Here is a 16619-nt window from a genome sequence, read left to right as displayed (position 1 = left end):
ATTTGACACTGTAATCAAACTTTATGACGTCTTTATGAAGTCCAAATCGTTTCACTTTACTTTAGGTCACGGAAAATATTCATGATACAATTATAATGGTCACATGAAAGCCAGTGTATAATCCAACCACTTGTAATGTAATGTAATGTCAATAATAAGGCCTGCTATGACATACTTATGGTTATGTTGTCTAATGATTAATGGCAAGTTGTACTAACAAAGACATTAATAGGTTATTTTGTCTTGCTTAATGTCAAGTTGTCATAAGAGAAACATCTCAAACAATACTAGCTTTGCATTAAAATTGTTATAATTTACCGAATAACATTTACTGACATTCATAAACATTCATAAAGACTCCTTCATGTTCATTCCCGGTGTCATGTCATGGTTATGATGGTGTCATGTCGGGCTTATGCAAACCCCCTTCAAATAAAGTGTTACCATATATTTTGATTACCCAGAGGAAATACAATTTGGAGATTTGCTTAGAGTTCAATATCCTGATAAGGAGAATAAAGCAAATTGACATACATTTCTGCAGGGGTTGACAGGGTAACAGAACCTCCCTGATCCTTGAAAGCCCGTAGGACACCTGCAGGCTGTCTGGAGACAACAACAGAGCAAACAGAGAGAATATTCAATCACTTCATCCATCTCTTTCTTGCCACCCGCTGTGCTCTGCCAATCAACAAATCATATAATAATTTCTCAACAAATCAAAATCACTTTTGTTATACTGTTAACACAGTACTGTTGTTTCTAGAGCTGTCATTAAATATTCTAAATACATATTTTAATTGTAAAAAAAAAACAACGAAGAAATTGTTTAAAAAAAAAAAAAAGAGGCAGCACTACTGCGGCTGTCTGCCTCTCGCATTCTCGCGTGGGCCTGTGCCGCTGCTCCCTAAACATTCAGCGGTGTAATCCGCGTCATGTGCTGCTTCCTGTACGCTTCAGAGAGAGAGAGGGAAAGAGGACTACAGTGTTTAAATTTGACATTATATAGGACATTATTTTATCAATTTATTTTCTAATGTGGAGGTTTGTAGATCTTTTAAAATACATGCTAAAATAAATGTGCCTATACAAGTAGTTATGTCTCCTGTTGGTTTACCCTCTTATGGACATAATGCGCAAAGATAGATTTTCGAAATATAGACAAACCTATGTGTTTGTATGTTGTTGTTTTTTTTAGAACGTCATTTTTTGCCAATTTTGACAGCACTGGTTGTTTCTGGTAGGAGGTTAATGACAACAGCTGTGCTGTATGATCAGCTATATCGACTTAAAATGTGTGATCCCTGAGAAAGTTAGAGTCGTCCTCTTAACTTCCCTACCTCACAGTGCACCGTAACTTGGCAGCTTAACAGCAGGTTATCCGTTCAGTGTCCGTCTGCTCTCTGTGGTCACTTACACTGTGTTTTAATGCAGCTAAATTTAAGTTCTAGTTCTCATTTACATGTTTTTCTCATGTCATTTAATTGTGGTCCATAAAACACTACATTATATCCAGCAGTTATTCCCAAGCTGCTGCGCTGCAGTAATAAAGTCCTTATTTTATAATCACAATGTTGCCTGACAAAATAATAAATATAAATATTGGTCAATGACAGCTCTGCTGTGTGTTCGGCTGTACAGACATTAAAATGAACGACCACGGAGAAAGTTAGAGGCAAAAATCCTCCTTAACTTTACTGCCACACAGACCCCAGCCCTCATAGGGCAGCTTACATTAGTGTAGAGGTACTATGATTTGGTAAATTGAACTTCATAACCAACATTAATGGTGGCCAAAAGTATAAAACAAATACTTTACTTTAAAGAACCACCCAGATGCTATTTGGTCCTCACTAAAATGAGACCTCCCCTGAAACCTCCCCTGATCTGAAATGAAACTGAGTCTCAGGTACAGTGATGGCTCAGTGTTGGGTCAGGTCTAACATTATGCGCCATTGAAATCTGATATTTTACTGCAATACTGTGTTGTCTTACAATGTTGGGGCCTGTTCTGATGCACTCTGCTGACTTATGGCAGCCTCCATTGTTGACCAGACAGCCGTCAATCTCTGTGAACATATGACATGTAAATCAGACAGCTGGCAGTGCATAATAACTGGACTGGACCAACACAATAGCTGTTCCTATGGATCAGGGAGGGATGCAAAAAATGTTGCGATGTAACTCAACATTTATTGCAAATGCAGTAGTTCTGAAAAACACATTCCCACTGTGAGCCTTTGGGGGACTCCATATTTAGAAATATTCTAAGGCTATGAATTTACAAAATTTCAGATATTTTAAGACTTTGCCAGGTCATGAGGTTCAGGTTAGGAAATGTGGGGTCAGGGGTCAGAACTACATACCCAGGCAGATGACCCCGTCTCCAGTGTACCCCTCACTACATGTACAGGTCCTCTCTCCTGCTGAGACCTTCATGCAGACGGCAAATTCTGAACATCCACCGTTAGACATGCGGCACAAATCCAGCTCTGAGACACAGAGAAAACATTTTTGATCAGATTTGACATTTGTACAGAATATGTGTGTGTGTGTGTGTGTGTGTGTGTGTGTCTATACCTTTGCAGTAAGTTCCATTGCCTTCATATCCAGCAACGCACACACAGGCAGGAGCTGAACCCTTGGGTCCTGTAATACAGCTGCAGCAGAGGAAATACTCTTGTCTTAAATTTCTTTGACCATTTTTAAAGCACATGTCACAAATCTAGTGACTTCTTGGGCAGATATTAGCTACTATCCCTTGGAGAAAGTCGACTAAGGTTATTCTATAATACAACATACAATGAATGAGCTGTTAATGTGCATACCTCTGCTCCTAACGATTTGACCTGGGAGTTCCTTCTTCTTTTTTGATTGTTAATTTGGTTAAGTTTTAGTTGGACTATTTTACCTGGCTTTATTTTTTTCATTTGATTTACCATCCGTATCCGATACGACAGTCTTCGTATACTTTTTTTTCAAACTTTTAATCTCATGTCACATCATTATTGTGCAGCTATATCATACATATTCAATTTTAACCTGACTTTTAAGCAGTCATTAGCTATTCTCATGTTTCAAATATCTGTCCCAAAATATCAGAAACACCTTTCAATACAATGAATTCAGTACAAAACCACCACCTATTACAACCTCAATAAAAATCATGAAGTAGAATTATCACCTTTCAGACAGTGTCAACAAAAACTAAACACTTATGAGCTTTGTAAAAGTAGAATTTATGGCTGAGCTGTTGTAATTGCAGTAGATGGTACAGGAGTACCTATAAAAGTGGCCAGTGAGTGTAATTGGCAGACACTATCCTCAAGTCATTCTTTTTGTTAAACATTCGTCAATTTGCTTTTCCTGTCTGTACAACACATGACGGTAGTTAGTAACTATCATGACTTAATTTTACGTTGCGGTTTTTGTGGGATAAATAACACAGGTCCAATAATAAAGGGTTTAATAATTCTCACGAGACATTTGGACATCACTACAAAATAGTGAACATGCTATAAGAGTAAACAAATACAGACAGCCAGGTGTATTCTTGGTAAATTCACAGCTTCTCCAAACCCAGTGGTCCTTGATCCGATCATACAGACACACACACACACACACACACACACACACACACACACACACACACACACACACACACACATTCATTAACATAAACAAACTTTGTAACATAGACTTACACAGCGTTGATTGTTTAGCAACACCACACAGCTCCACCACCCCGCGGCCATCTTGATCTTGATACGCACACACACAAAGATTTCAGGCGATAACCAGTTAGAAAAGTGTGGTTCTAATTTCACTGTGTGTGTGTGTGTGTGTGTGTGTGTGTGTGTGTGTGTGTGTGTGTGTGTGTGTGTGTGTGTGTGTGTGTGTGTGTGTGTGCCTTACCTATAGAGCAGGAAGCTCCTTTCCATCCTTTATAACATATACACCTGCCACTTCCTGCCAGACCGTCCTCACACTTCCCGTGGTCACACACACACTCTGCAACACACATACACAGGTTTAATGACTCATATCATCTTAGGCGTCTTAGCATCATTGGTTAGCATCATAGTTTTGGTAGCATTGATTATTAGCGTTGATTGTTTGTAAGACTCACGAGATTCATCAGTTTGTTGGTCTTGATGCGTTAAAACCCTAAAACACCAGGCTGTGCTAACTGTTGCGAGGCAACAGTCGCTGCTATTTTTCTTATGTCCGTTCGGTGTGTCTGGCCCTTTAGCATCAAGCCGCCAATTACTAGCGGTACGTGACGCTAGGGGTATCTGAGAAACATGTTCCCAATGTTTTCTGTTCATAATCTAAAATAAATGAGTGACCACTAGTGTACTCGACAGTTAAACTGGAATACATTGTTGGGTTAACAAAGATTAAAAACAATTATTTTGTAAGCACTGAACAACTAACAAAGCCTGTAGGCTACCATCAAAACGTGGGATATCTAATCAAAAATGTGTTTACAACGTTGGGGGAAAGATTTAATTAGGGATTATCTTGGGGATTATCTTTGGGGTTCACAGGTGGGACTGGCAAATTAGCCCATAGCTAGCATGATGCCTTCTATTTTTCAGATCTAGATAAGTTTACCAGTACTTATCTGAACTAACGACATGATCACTGTCACTAGATATAAAGAAAACATTGACTTTCACTCAGTGCTATTCACTGACAGTAAAAATACGTTATTAGTGGTTCTTTCCACCTCTTCCTCATCCCAGTCAGTCGCCATATTTCTAGTATTAGGCTGAGGCACGTTTCCCCAACATGACGTCATCACCGAATTGCGTAAAAAAACAAAACCCGCTAATACCAAAAATGACAAAAACTGGCCTTTAACACTATTTGGAGACATTTTAAAAATGATATACATATCTTGAGTGCTATATGTATTTATTAATCAACAGTGGTGGTTAACCTGCAACATGGGCTTAAAGTAAAGCCCCTTTGTGTGTGTGTGTGTGTGTGTATGTATGTGTGTGTGCGCGTGCGTGCGTGCGTGCGTGCGTGCGTGGGTGCGTGCGTGCGTGCGTGCGTGTTGTTCCTCACTGGAGGAGCAGTTGTTTCCGTATCGTCCTGGCTCACAGTCCTCACACGCGGTGCCGTGAAATCCCTCAAAGCAACGGCACTCCCCGTTTCCATAGTTACCGTCCTGACACTCTCCGTGATTGTAGCACCAGCTGCCAACGTCTCCGGGGCATTTGAAGCACTCGTGGCCATAGTAACCGGGGCAACAGGAATGATCCTGCAGGACAGACAATCACAATCATTATCATTATTATTATTATTATTATTATTATTATTATTAGTAAGCCCTACTAAGATATGGAATCTGTAACACTGATCACTACATCTGTTTGGTAAAGTGATGTTTTTTTGGCATCCTTTGGAATGGTCCTACCCAGAAAATTACTTACTTACATTACAATATTTTGTATAATATATAATGCCACTTTACATTCATTCAGTACTTTTTGCACATTGTCTGTTGTTTGCCTATTGTTTGTTTGTTGGTTGTTTGTTGATTTGTTTTTATTGTAGAAAAACTGCTGCTGTAACAAGTGAATTTCCCCATTGTGGGATGAATAAAGTATTATCGAATCGAATCGAAACAAACTAACAGTAAGGATGTCAATTTTATATATATATATATATATATATATATATATATATATATATATATATATATAATAAAAACATTTTAAATATCATTTTTTAAAAGATTAAATCAATAGAAAAATGTACTAAAACTAAATTAGTATTTTTTAAAAGATAATGAAATAATTATCTAAAATGAATTAATATTAATATATTATACAGTACATAAAACACTTTTGTTTTATATAATCTGTATTTCGGTCACTGTTGAAGGTTGTCAATATTATTATTATCGCCCTGTATTTACCTGATTAGTGTATTCTCATTGAAAACGCCTTTTTTTCCTTAAAGACCATACGGATAACTTTACATTAGAATTATCATACTGACAAAAGATTATATTTATATCCAAAAAAACGTTGAACTTCATGGTAATATTCAGTTTGGTATGAAGAATCGGCTGCAGTTTGAGTAGTAACAGTAGTACTAGTGTGGTGTCAGCTAGTATTAGTTGGTGACCCTAACACCAGCTAATGTTTCAGGTATTAGTATAGTAGTAGTATTTGCAGTCATTAGAGCAATAATATTCCTACTTCTGATACTAGTGTAAGTACTAGTAGTGTAGCACTTTGGGATTTTGCGTAAATATAAAGTGCATTACAAATTAAATGTATTATTATTATTACTAGTAGCAAGACTGTAGTCAAGAATATTTAAGGCCAATTGGACTAAGTCAAGACAAGATTCTAAAACTGGGTTGGGACTGAGTGAAAACAGAGACTATAATTGCCTATACATTTGAATTAAAACTCCAAATTCAAAGCCAGTTCTCAATACCCAACCTACAGCACTAAGTAGTACTGGTATTAGTTATAGCAGTAGAAATACTGTGCTAGTAGTAGTGTCAGCAGACCGTGGTTAACCGAAGACATTTGATGACACAGCCTGGCATTTTCTTCCTCCTGGATCCGATTCGCTTACTGTATTTACAGTTGGATCGCATGTTGGCTGGAAACTGTTCCATGATCTGCAGTAGAAGATATTAAAAAGACAGTAGACACCTAAACTGTGAGTTGTTAGAGAACACAGACACCTTCAGAAATCAAAAGTAGACTAATGGCTGAAAACTGTACACCCAAATAGAACTCTGACTTTTGTAGAGCCTGCTCAAAAAGTAAACACATGACTCATAGAGACAGATTTTTACCAGTGTGTGGTGCAAATAATAACAACTTTGTGAATGTTAGAATTTGGTAGTTGGGTTAACATCAAGGTCCCTTTTGGAGGCTGTAGATTGTGTTTCTGCATAAAGCTGCACTGGTGTTCATGTTATTGTGTCCACCCCCTGTGGACTATAACAGTTTTCTTACTGGTTTGTAGTTGAATAGGCATCGAGGTGGTCCTTTACAGTCTGAACATCTTCCCTGGAGACAAGAGACAGACAGAGAGAGAGGGACAGAGGGGTTGGAATAACTGGCATCTGTCCGTCGGTCCATCTTCACAATAAACTCCTCAGAACCACATCTGTATCTGCTGCATAACGTTTCTCCACTGTCAAGTTAATGATTTTGTCTACAAGAGCAAATTAAAGGTCCCATGACATGGTGCTCTTTGGATGCTTTTATATAGACCTTAGTGGTCCCCTAATACTGTATCTGAAGTCTCTTTCCCGAAATTCAGCCTTGGTGCAGAATTACAGCCACTAGAGCCAGTCCCACAGTGAGCTTTCCTTAGGATGTGCCATTTCTGTGTCTGTAGCTATTGAGGAGGAGAGAGGGGGGGGAGGACAAGACAGAGGGTGGGGGTGTGGCCTTGACCAACTGCCACTTTGCTCGTTTGAGAGCCATGATGTCTCTCTCTCATAAGGTGGGCCAAATTCTCTGGGCGGGCAAAGCAGAAAAAGGGGAGGTAACCTTGCTCCTTATGATCTCATAAGGAGCAAGATTCCAGATCGGGTCATCTGAGCTTTCATTTTCTTAAAGGCAGAGCAGGATACACACCACACACATCAGACTAGAGTGTTATAACTCAGTATTCTGCCTGTTTATGTAGGGAGACTTCAGATTACCAGGTTTACATTTAGGGCCCTATTATAACGATCTGAAACACAAGTATCAAAAGCGAAACGCAAGTAGCTTTGTGGGCGGATCTCAGGCGCTGTTGCTATTATACCGGCGGAATAAATGAGTCTTGCGCCCGATGCAAATCTAAAATGGGTTGGTCTGAAGTAGCTAGGTGTGGTTTGGGCGTAACGTGCAATAAACCAATCAGAGCATCATCTCACATTCCCTTTAAAAGCAGGCGCGCTTGTTCCATGGCGGATTGCTATTAGCTGTCTGGGATGCGGCAAACTAATAAATGCCCGTCTTGACCGGGTGGCGATGTTGCAGCCATGGAGCGTCCAAACACCCCCCCCCCCAATTCCATCTCCGTCCACCCGCTCCACCAGGAGCGCATCGTGCATTGCCACTCCCGGACCAGATCCCGCCGGAGTGTCCAATCCCACCGTAGTTCAACATCACATCTTCTTAATTCCTCTAATATTTCCTCATTTATGTCATCAACACATCCATGATTCATGGAAATGAGAAGCAAAGTGTATGCGCATTGTGCACACGCTACATTATGGCCAAGCATGCACCCCTAAAATAGCATCTTAATAATGCGCTACTGACTTTAGACTAGCGCCACTGATTTTAGACCAGGTTTTTCCTGGTCTGTGGCGGAATTGTTTTCTGAAACTGCAAAATAGTACCAGGGAACATTTGCGCTGGAACACGCCTCCTCTTTTCGCTGAACTGCCCCCGGCAGCGCAAATACATTCCCTAATTTACCGACATGCGTCTGTGGAGGGAAAAGTCCGGTGTGTGTCGGGTGCAAAATAGGAATGATACATGCGTCGGTGTACAAAGGCAATTGCACTGAGTGCAAGATAGGGCCCTAAATGTTTAATTCTTGTTCTGCATTATGGTGCAAACCCTTCTGTCACATGAGATACAGTAAAATTAAAACTGAAATAGCATCTGAATGATGCGCTCATATAAAAACGGCTTCATCGATATTTTTTGCCTATTTCTATCGTCATTGTACAAAATAACTGCTAGAAAACCCACCAACTGCCTCTGGCAAAAAAATAAAAAATGATGTTGTGAAGCTCTGCAGCATCCGCAACAACATGAGTTCCTGGAGATAGCCGTTTCTTTATTTGTCGCGTCTTGACGGTATACTTCACTGTCATTCGCTCAGTTGTTTTGCACTGCTGCACATACAAGAACCAAAATAGAAGGTTCATTCTTCAATTTAACCACCCATCCATCCATTTATTCAGCCGTCCATCAGTCTGTCCGTCCATCCACCCGTCGTCTGTCTATCATTCTATCCATCCATCCTGTCACTGATCCATTATTTCATCCATCTAGCTTTCTTTCCATTCATTAATTTGCCGATACACCATTCCATCCATCACTCCCTCCATCCTTACGTTGACCTGCAGGGTGACATGCTTGCTGCATCTGTTGCGGTGGACTTTGAGGACCTGAGGGAGGACTATGATGACACCATTCTGCGTCTCGATGAAACTGCCGTCAAGAGGAACGCCGTTCACAACTGTCTGGAGGACGAGAAACAAATCAGACTCTTCACTCCGCCTGACTGGTTAATGATTTACACATTATTAGGAGACCATACTGTTGCATGTTTGGCACATAAACTATGAATTTTGAAACGTCACAAAAATGTTTGTTGTCTTTCATATCATCCCATTGGTTTTTAGATTAATTTCCTTTTACCCAATCAGTCCCAGTTCATATCTGTGAAAATGAACTTCAAAAGACTTGAAACTTGCTGCATGGAAATAGTCCATCACAGTCTAGGAAGCTTAACTTTTCAGTCCATGTTTTAGCATCATCACCTGATAATGCAGCTGCTGGCAGGAACTCTCCTATTTGGAGCGTTCATCAAAGAACTGACAGTCAGCTGCTTAAAGGATTTTATTGACAATCACTGTTGTCAATCAAATCAAACTCAGAAGACAAATGATAAAATATAATTTAATATAAAATATGGACCTTGTAAAAAGGGTAATACTAATTTACTTGTTTCTTGTATTCATGTTGCTGTTCTTCAGATGAATCTCAGGCCTCATGTAAATTTGACCATACATTAATTTGTCTACATGTTGAATGTGATGGATTATTTCTCTGCCTTTTAATTTTTATAGAAATGTATGGCTGCCTGGAAGGAAATTGATCTAAAACCTGACAGGAATGCAAAAGCAGCAGTATGTTTCTTAAATAACAGACAAGTCTTCAATGTTCAGAGGCCTGTCCTACGAAGCAAGTTCAAAATATCCAGGATAGCTTTTTGTTATCTGGCTTCACTAACCCTGTCAACCACAATCATGCTAAGTGGTCACACAATTGCCATGTTCACATAAAAGGGGTGGTTTTTGCAGCATATGACCAATCACAAACATGGACTAGTCCACTGGCAGCGGAACGAAGAGCAAACTATAATTTTAGACAATTATGAAGAACACATAAACTAGGCTAAAGGCAACACAGTTGCAGCTGCCAAATGCAGGAAGGACATCTGGCAAACATTTGCCGATTGTTTGAATGTGTAAGTTAATAAGAATAAGTGGGAAAGAGGACCACAATGGAAATAAGTTATCCTTTATTATAAAAAATTTAGTCGCGGTGACCAGTCAAATATATATTTTTTGATGCATCAAATAAATCAAATCAAATGGGCTTATAACTGCCCCATCTAGGGCACAAGTATATCTGACTATAGCTTCAAATGAATGTGTTGCTTAGATGTATTCTAATGGTGTGTATGACAATTTTAGCCTTAGTCTCTCAGCTTCAACCACAGCGGTGTGAAACAGACTTGGGAGAAAAAAGAAAAAGAAAAATATAAAACATAATTCAAAGCGGTTAAGTACTGTAGGCTTACTTTCATATATTCTAAGTAAAACAAGTACATGGCTTTGGTGCTTCAATCAGTCTATGTTGTAGGATGATATTGGTATACAAAAGCACACACAGCATACATAAAAGTACCTGTAGCAAAGTAACGCAAGGCAATGCATTCAGTCTGAAAACCTATATCTCTTATATAATTGGTCATATTGGTCAGTAGGCGGTAGGGTCGCACGATATGAGGAAAAAATGCTATAACGTTTAATGTCAATGATATTACTTGTGATAAATAAACATATATTAAAATGTAGTCTGTTCTGCCTTTCTGCTGCTTTTAGCATTCTGCTAAAATACAACAAATTGCTTATTGAATAAAAAAAAAACTGAAAGGAAATTATTTCCAACATTAGTTTGTTGAACAAACTGAACATTGAGATGAACACAAAAGGCAGCATTAAAAAAAGAATATTTACATTTAAAGTGCTGTTTCTTTACAGTACTATCTTTCAATTTACTTAAAAGTGTCTTTCGTGATGTGTTTACTGAGCAAGTTTATATCGCAATGACGATAAAAACAAAACAATTTATTATGCAGCCCTAGGAGATGATGCTTGTATAAGCGTTGATCTGTTATCTTGAACATAACCTGCTCCGGAGCAGCATAAGTTACCATGGTGATGTACCCTGGTAAGAAGTGAACTAGAAGTCGTAACTCTGTAAACCCAGGTTTACCCTAAAGTTACCTTAATCCTGCTTCGTATTCCAGGCCTCTAGTGTGAGACCATTTCTGGAAGGTTGTCACATGACTGTGAAGCTTGTGCTGGGCCAGATTTTGTTACCTGGTTGTTGTCATTTAAGTGGAACTGGACTTGGTAGTCGCTGCCCAGCAGTGTGCTTTTCAGCATGCCGTCAGACAGGTGGTCAGGGAAGAGCAGCTCATTGAGAATCACATGGTACTTAAACACATCAGAGTCCTGGACAAATACATAGATACACAAACACAGAGAGGAAGTGAGTTAAAGAATAATTCTGGTTTATGGATTATCACAGCCCACAGCTCTGATACAGTATGTATTCTGTTGGTGTGCTGATTGGCAGCTGTTTCCCTGGTTGGAAAAACAAGTGCAAAATCACAGCTTTTTAGGCAGAATTAAGAAAGAGGACATCTTCATCATGTGCCAGATATTCAAATCTTCATTTGAAAACCTCAATGTTAGCTTCGAATGGAGAAAAAAAAAAAATCAGTACAGTCCTAACAAATTTCTTCCTTCTGGTTTCTGATCATTTTCTCAATAAAGAAAAGAAAGGACATGTAATTTACAAAGCAGATATTTTTGTGTTACTTTGATCATAGTGGAGGGTTTGCAGGCCAGCACTGGCTCATATCACCTGGACCTACCAGTAGGGAGGAGTTAGTCCTGCTGAGGTGCTGCCGGATGGCATCATCTGTTGGCAGAAGGAGGGTGAAATCAACCACACCCAGATCCTCTGACAGATTGTACATCTGTGAAAAAACACACACATATATTAAAACGTAATATATAAAGTAATAAGGTTGAGTTCAGACAGATAAACAGACAGACAGTTGTCTTACCAGACCGTACTGTCTGAACAGAGTGAAGGTGGAAGAGGAGTTCAGGAAGGCCATCAGGGTGGGGGGCTCGGGGGGGAGGTCTGAGTGGGATGGAGCCAGAATCTGACCACACCCAAATCAACAAACAGACAGACAGACAGACAGACAGGATTTTAGTTCATTAAATATTTTTGTAGAAACCAAAAGGACTCGCTGGGGGATTTGTATCTTGGTGGCAAATTGAAATTGTTTAATGATGTGGTACAGCAATTTGGAATCCATAGGTCTCAATTTTTCAGGTAATTAAGGGATTTTTGGATCCAGTACTTCAGCCCTGCAGGCACCAGAATGTTTAAATAAGGTGTTGATGAACTATGGAAAAGGTCATGGTCCTGTGATAAGGTCCAGGAATTTTGGACCGGGATACATGATAACCTTTGTCGGATTGCAGGGACCCATGCAGGTTCCATTCACTCCCAAGGGTAAGGGAGGTGTGTGTGGAGGTGAAGAGTCCTTTGCTCCGTATCACTCTGTATTCTCCAGAGACTTGTTCACAGAGCCACTTTTGAGTATTCCAACAAAGTTCCTGAACAATTTTATGAAATCCCTCTAAAAATTATACCAAATGACACGTAGTGGTGTTTCATTGGGCCTTTAAGAATAATTTTATCCGTCTGGTCAGTTTGCCATGATATTTTCTCTGGATGTTTATGGCCCCTAGAGGATGAAGAAAAATAACCATTGTGCTGTTTGCTCTACTGAGCCTCCTGGTTGCTAAGACTCTTACCTGGTCTATGATGTGGATGTAGCCATTGATTGCAGGCAGGTTGTGGGTGAGGATGGAGGCGTTTCCAATTTGGATCACCTGAAACGAAATGGCAACAGTTAAATATGTGTGTGTGTGTGTGTGTGTGTGTGTGTGTGTGTGTGTGTGTGTGTGTGTGTGTGTGTGTGTGTGTGTTTTTTTTTTTTTTTTTTTTGTGTTTGTGTGTGTGTGTGTGTGTGTGTGTGTGTTAACAAGGCCCGAAAACGTCAGGTGTAATAGTAATATATTTTTTCCCAAACACTCGCAAACTGTGTGTAATTAATGTCTGATCTGCTGATACACCATCTACACCTGGGACTGAGCCCTGGGATCAGGATTTTGTTTGCCCAGGAGTGAAACGACTAACCTCAGCTCTTACTGGGCCTGGACAGGCCTGTGAAATCTTAAAGTGATGTAAATGGATGCTTAGTCACAGAAGGCTCAATTTACGATCTCAGGAGCTCACCATAACCTGATAGCTGCTAAAACGTCCACATTCTGGAGACATGAACTGTATCAACTAACACACACTGGAGATCCTAAAACCAAGAACAAAGGGATTGATTTTTGAACGAAAAACTTCTCCACGCTCACAGAGAGAGAGAGAAGACAGCTGAGCCGCGATGCGGCCCAAACAAATCAAACAAATCTCCACTCCCAAATGGACGAGTATGTACTCATGAATTGTTGCAGACAGTGTGCAGATGGCACAAAGAATGACTCGGACAGCCTTACAGTAATACACCTGTGGTATTTGTACCTGCTCTTCAGAGGTGGAGCATTTTTCACACAGAACTGATGTTGCATGAGTCTTAAATCCACACACAGTAAATCACAATTACCCCACTGCTGTTGCTGATTTTCCAGGAGGTGGGGGGGTTCAGGGTGGGCAGCCTGCTCCCCACCAGTCTATCCAGATCTTCTACAGAGTAGATCCCTTGCAGGAAGTGGGCCCTGCAACCAGGAAGAGCAAAAAGGAAAGATTACGACTAATTTCACTAAACACAAACTCGCAACGTGCTCCTGGGAGACTGGAGATGTGGCTTCAAGCCAGAAGGATCTGCGTTCCATCAAGTGACAGATGGGTCAAAATGTCCAGTGAATACTGGTTGCCCTACTTCCTGGTGGATCCAGTTCAAGCATGATTAGCATCAACATACAACAAACAGCAGGCTTCCTGAGCAGTAAATTACATCTACTGTATTTTCCGTTATTGTCAACAAATCTCTTTAAAAGACCAAAACCAACACAAACTCAAATTTCTTGCTACGTTCTAGCGTTCAAGAGTGAAGTGAGCGAAGTGTGTGTGTGTGTGTGTGTGTGTCACATGTCTGAACAGTGTGTGAGGTGACTGACCGCAGGAAGTGAGGCAGATGGTGCCGGCTGCTCCAGAATAAGTCCTGAGCTGAACTCATGTTCCTCATAGCGTCTCGGGACGGAACCAACACTGTGAGGTTCCCACTCAGGTCCTCAGAGTGGTGTCTGTATTTCTGACAACACAAAAACACACACACAAAAACAACTTATGTTATCTTTAGTGTTGAGCAGGGCCGGTTTTAGCCTCCTACATTAGGATGGGCTGGTAGAAATGGAGCAGTTTGAGCTTGTTAAATAAAAAAAAAAGAACATGGGTGAGTTTCCAACAGAGACTGCAGGGTACTCTGATATCTGTTTCTCAAAACTCATCAGGACAGTTCAATGGACAATGACAGTGACTTTATCCCCACAGAATATTTAGCCCAGGCCCCATCTAGATATAACAACCCTGGAAGCTGAATTTTGCATAAAACTGAAATACCGTATTCCAGGACATCGGGGAATAATAAATGACACCTCTGGATAAGGAAAGGATGTTCTCCCCTTTCCCTCCCCCCTCTATTCACACACTCACACTCAGCCATACAATTGATACTAGACACAGGACACACAGATGACAATCAGCTGATTTTCTGCAAAGGGACGAGGAGAGAGAGAGAGAGAGAGAGAGAGAGAGAGAGAGAGAGAGAGAGAAGGGGGTGTGACGATTCAACTGGGAGATTGGCAGTGGAATCAGGCTGTATAGATCGAATAGTGGTCACCAGTACATATTTTCTGGGTTTTGTTTTGGTAGTTGAGGCATTTGGTATATCTTAATTATCTGCTTTTACCTGGCTGTCATTTCACAAACGTCTCCATGCTTTGCTAGCAGTGCACTACAATGCATCATTTATTTATATTTAGCCTCGCCGTGCCCCCCCGTTAGAACTCCAGGCCTCCCCTAGGGGGCGTGCCTCCCAGATACTATGCAATGTTGAGTTATGATTAAATGTGAGGTATCACCCTTGCATCTCCTCCTCCAGTGGGCCCATTATAATCAACTGATGCTGCTACATTGACCATGGAAGCCGCGCTGCTCATCTCTATTACATAGGGAGTGAACACAGAGGGATGGACAGGTCTTCTTTAGAGTTCTGTCTATTTGTGCCTGAACGACACAAGAAAAGGGGGTGGGCAGTGGCCAAAATTGGAGGCCGCCGGGCAAGACGCACATTAGGGTCGGCTGAGCCCAACCCTGCCCTTAGCCACCGTTGGCCTTATTGTTATTTGTTTAAACCAGCCATATTGCTGTTTCAGAACTACTAAGTTTAAATGTACTGTAGCTTAGTTTGAACGTAGTGTGGTAGTTACACTTAGAACTTAAAGTAAAGTGAAAACAGGATGCATCATACAGGTTGTTTTTTTTGAGTGTGGTTCTTACACACCTGAATCAGTCGGTAGAAACCGTACAGCTTTGGGTTCATGTCCAGCTCCTACAAACATACATGCACACACATTATGTTATTATGCTAAGAGCTTCTCATTTGTCACTTTCACCTGATAAAATGGCAAACAGCTGCAGGTAATATAAAATGTTGCTTGTGTAAAATATGATGTGCCAAAGTCAGGAAACAGCTGATTCCAATGTGTCAGATACATATTTAATCCACATTTTATATCTGCTGCTGCTATGTAGATATGAGTAATGGATCAGACTTGGCCAAAAAAACTTGATTGGGTTTTCCCTGTATAATACTGGTCCTGAAAACTTACCTCCAGTAACGATGCGTAGCAGATGGTTCCATCTCCAGCGTAGCCGTCAGGACAGGTACATGTGTGAGTTCCACCCTTCACAGAGCGCTCACACTTTGCCTGACAGAGTGTGCAGCAGATAGGGATCATGGGACATGAATCTAACCTACTTAGACAGCACTAATTACGCAACAATGACCAATTCTCTGTTCTCATATTTTGATAAATTAGTTATCACTAGTAAAACAAATAAACATGTTGCACATCAAAGTCTTCAGATGAAGAAAAATCTCAACTTTAATCTCCAGAAGTCTGAAAATGACCTTTAAAAAAACTTAAAAGCAACATGTATTCTCCAGAAACAATGTCCTAGTTACTCCACAGACATTACAGTAATTGTAAGAGTTGATAACTATTACCAACCAAAAACTGTCTATCTCCACTCAGATGTAGACAGGACATTGTTTCAGCTGTAACTTTTGGGGCTTTGAGCACCACAAACCATTTATCACCATTAAGATGGAGGCAAAAGTCTCAGCAGCAGAGATCATACATTGTATGTTTATGAACGTTTGTACCGAGATAAGCATTTGAAATAAAAATGTAAAAATTGAAGCCTATTTGAAATTGTTTCTTCTTCTTCGTA

The 16619-nt window shown here is 40.3% G+C and overlaps 1 protein-coding gene across 1 annotated transcript in view; it reads right to left on the bottom strand.

Moving 5' to 3' along the window:
• Nucleotides 1–16619, bottom strand: part of stab1 (stabilin 1) — a 111955-nt gene that overhangs the window by 56942 nt on the left and 38394 nt on the right. The window contains exons 27-43 of the mRNA XM_039797369.1: nt 15995–16093; nt 15667–15714; nt 14282–14415; nt 13768–13879; nt 12908–12985; nt 12142–12243; nt 11947–12051; nt 11387–11521; nt 9107–9235; nt 6996–7049; nt 6539–6652; nt 5077–5272; nt 3916–4011; nt 2581–2679; nt 2367–2492; nt 1996–2069; nt 535–606 (exon numbers count right to left, since the gene is read on the bottom strand). Coding sequence (XP_039653303.1) covers nt 535–606; nt 1996–2069; nt 2367–2492; nt 2581–2679; nt 3916–4011; nt 5077–5272; nt 6539–6652; nt 6996–7049; nt 9107–9235; nt 11387–11521; nt 11947–12051; nt 12142–12243; nt 12908–12985; nt 13768–13879; nt 14282–14415; nt 15667–15714; nt 15995–16093 — 1773 coding nt within the window. The remainder of the gene's footprint in view (nt 1–534; nt 607–1995; nt 2070–2366; nt 2493–2580; nt 2680–3915; nt 4012–5076; nt 5273–6538; nt 6653–6995; nt 7050–9106; nt 9236–11386; nt 11522–11946; nt 12052–12141; nt 12244–12907; nt 12986–13767; nt 13880–14281; nt 14416–15666; nt 15715–15994; nt 16094–16619) is intronic.

The sequence above is a fragment of the Perca fluviatilis genome, chromosome 4 (genome assembly GCF_010015445.1).
Source record: "Perca fluviatilis chromosome 4, GENO_Pfluv_1.0, whole genome shotgun sequence".
NCBI lineage: Eukaryota > Metazoa > Chordata > Actinopteri > Perciformes > Percidae > Perca > Perca fluviatilis.
This window is presented reverse-complemented; position numbering and strand designations above follow the sequence as displayed.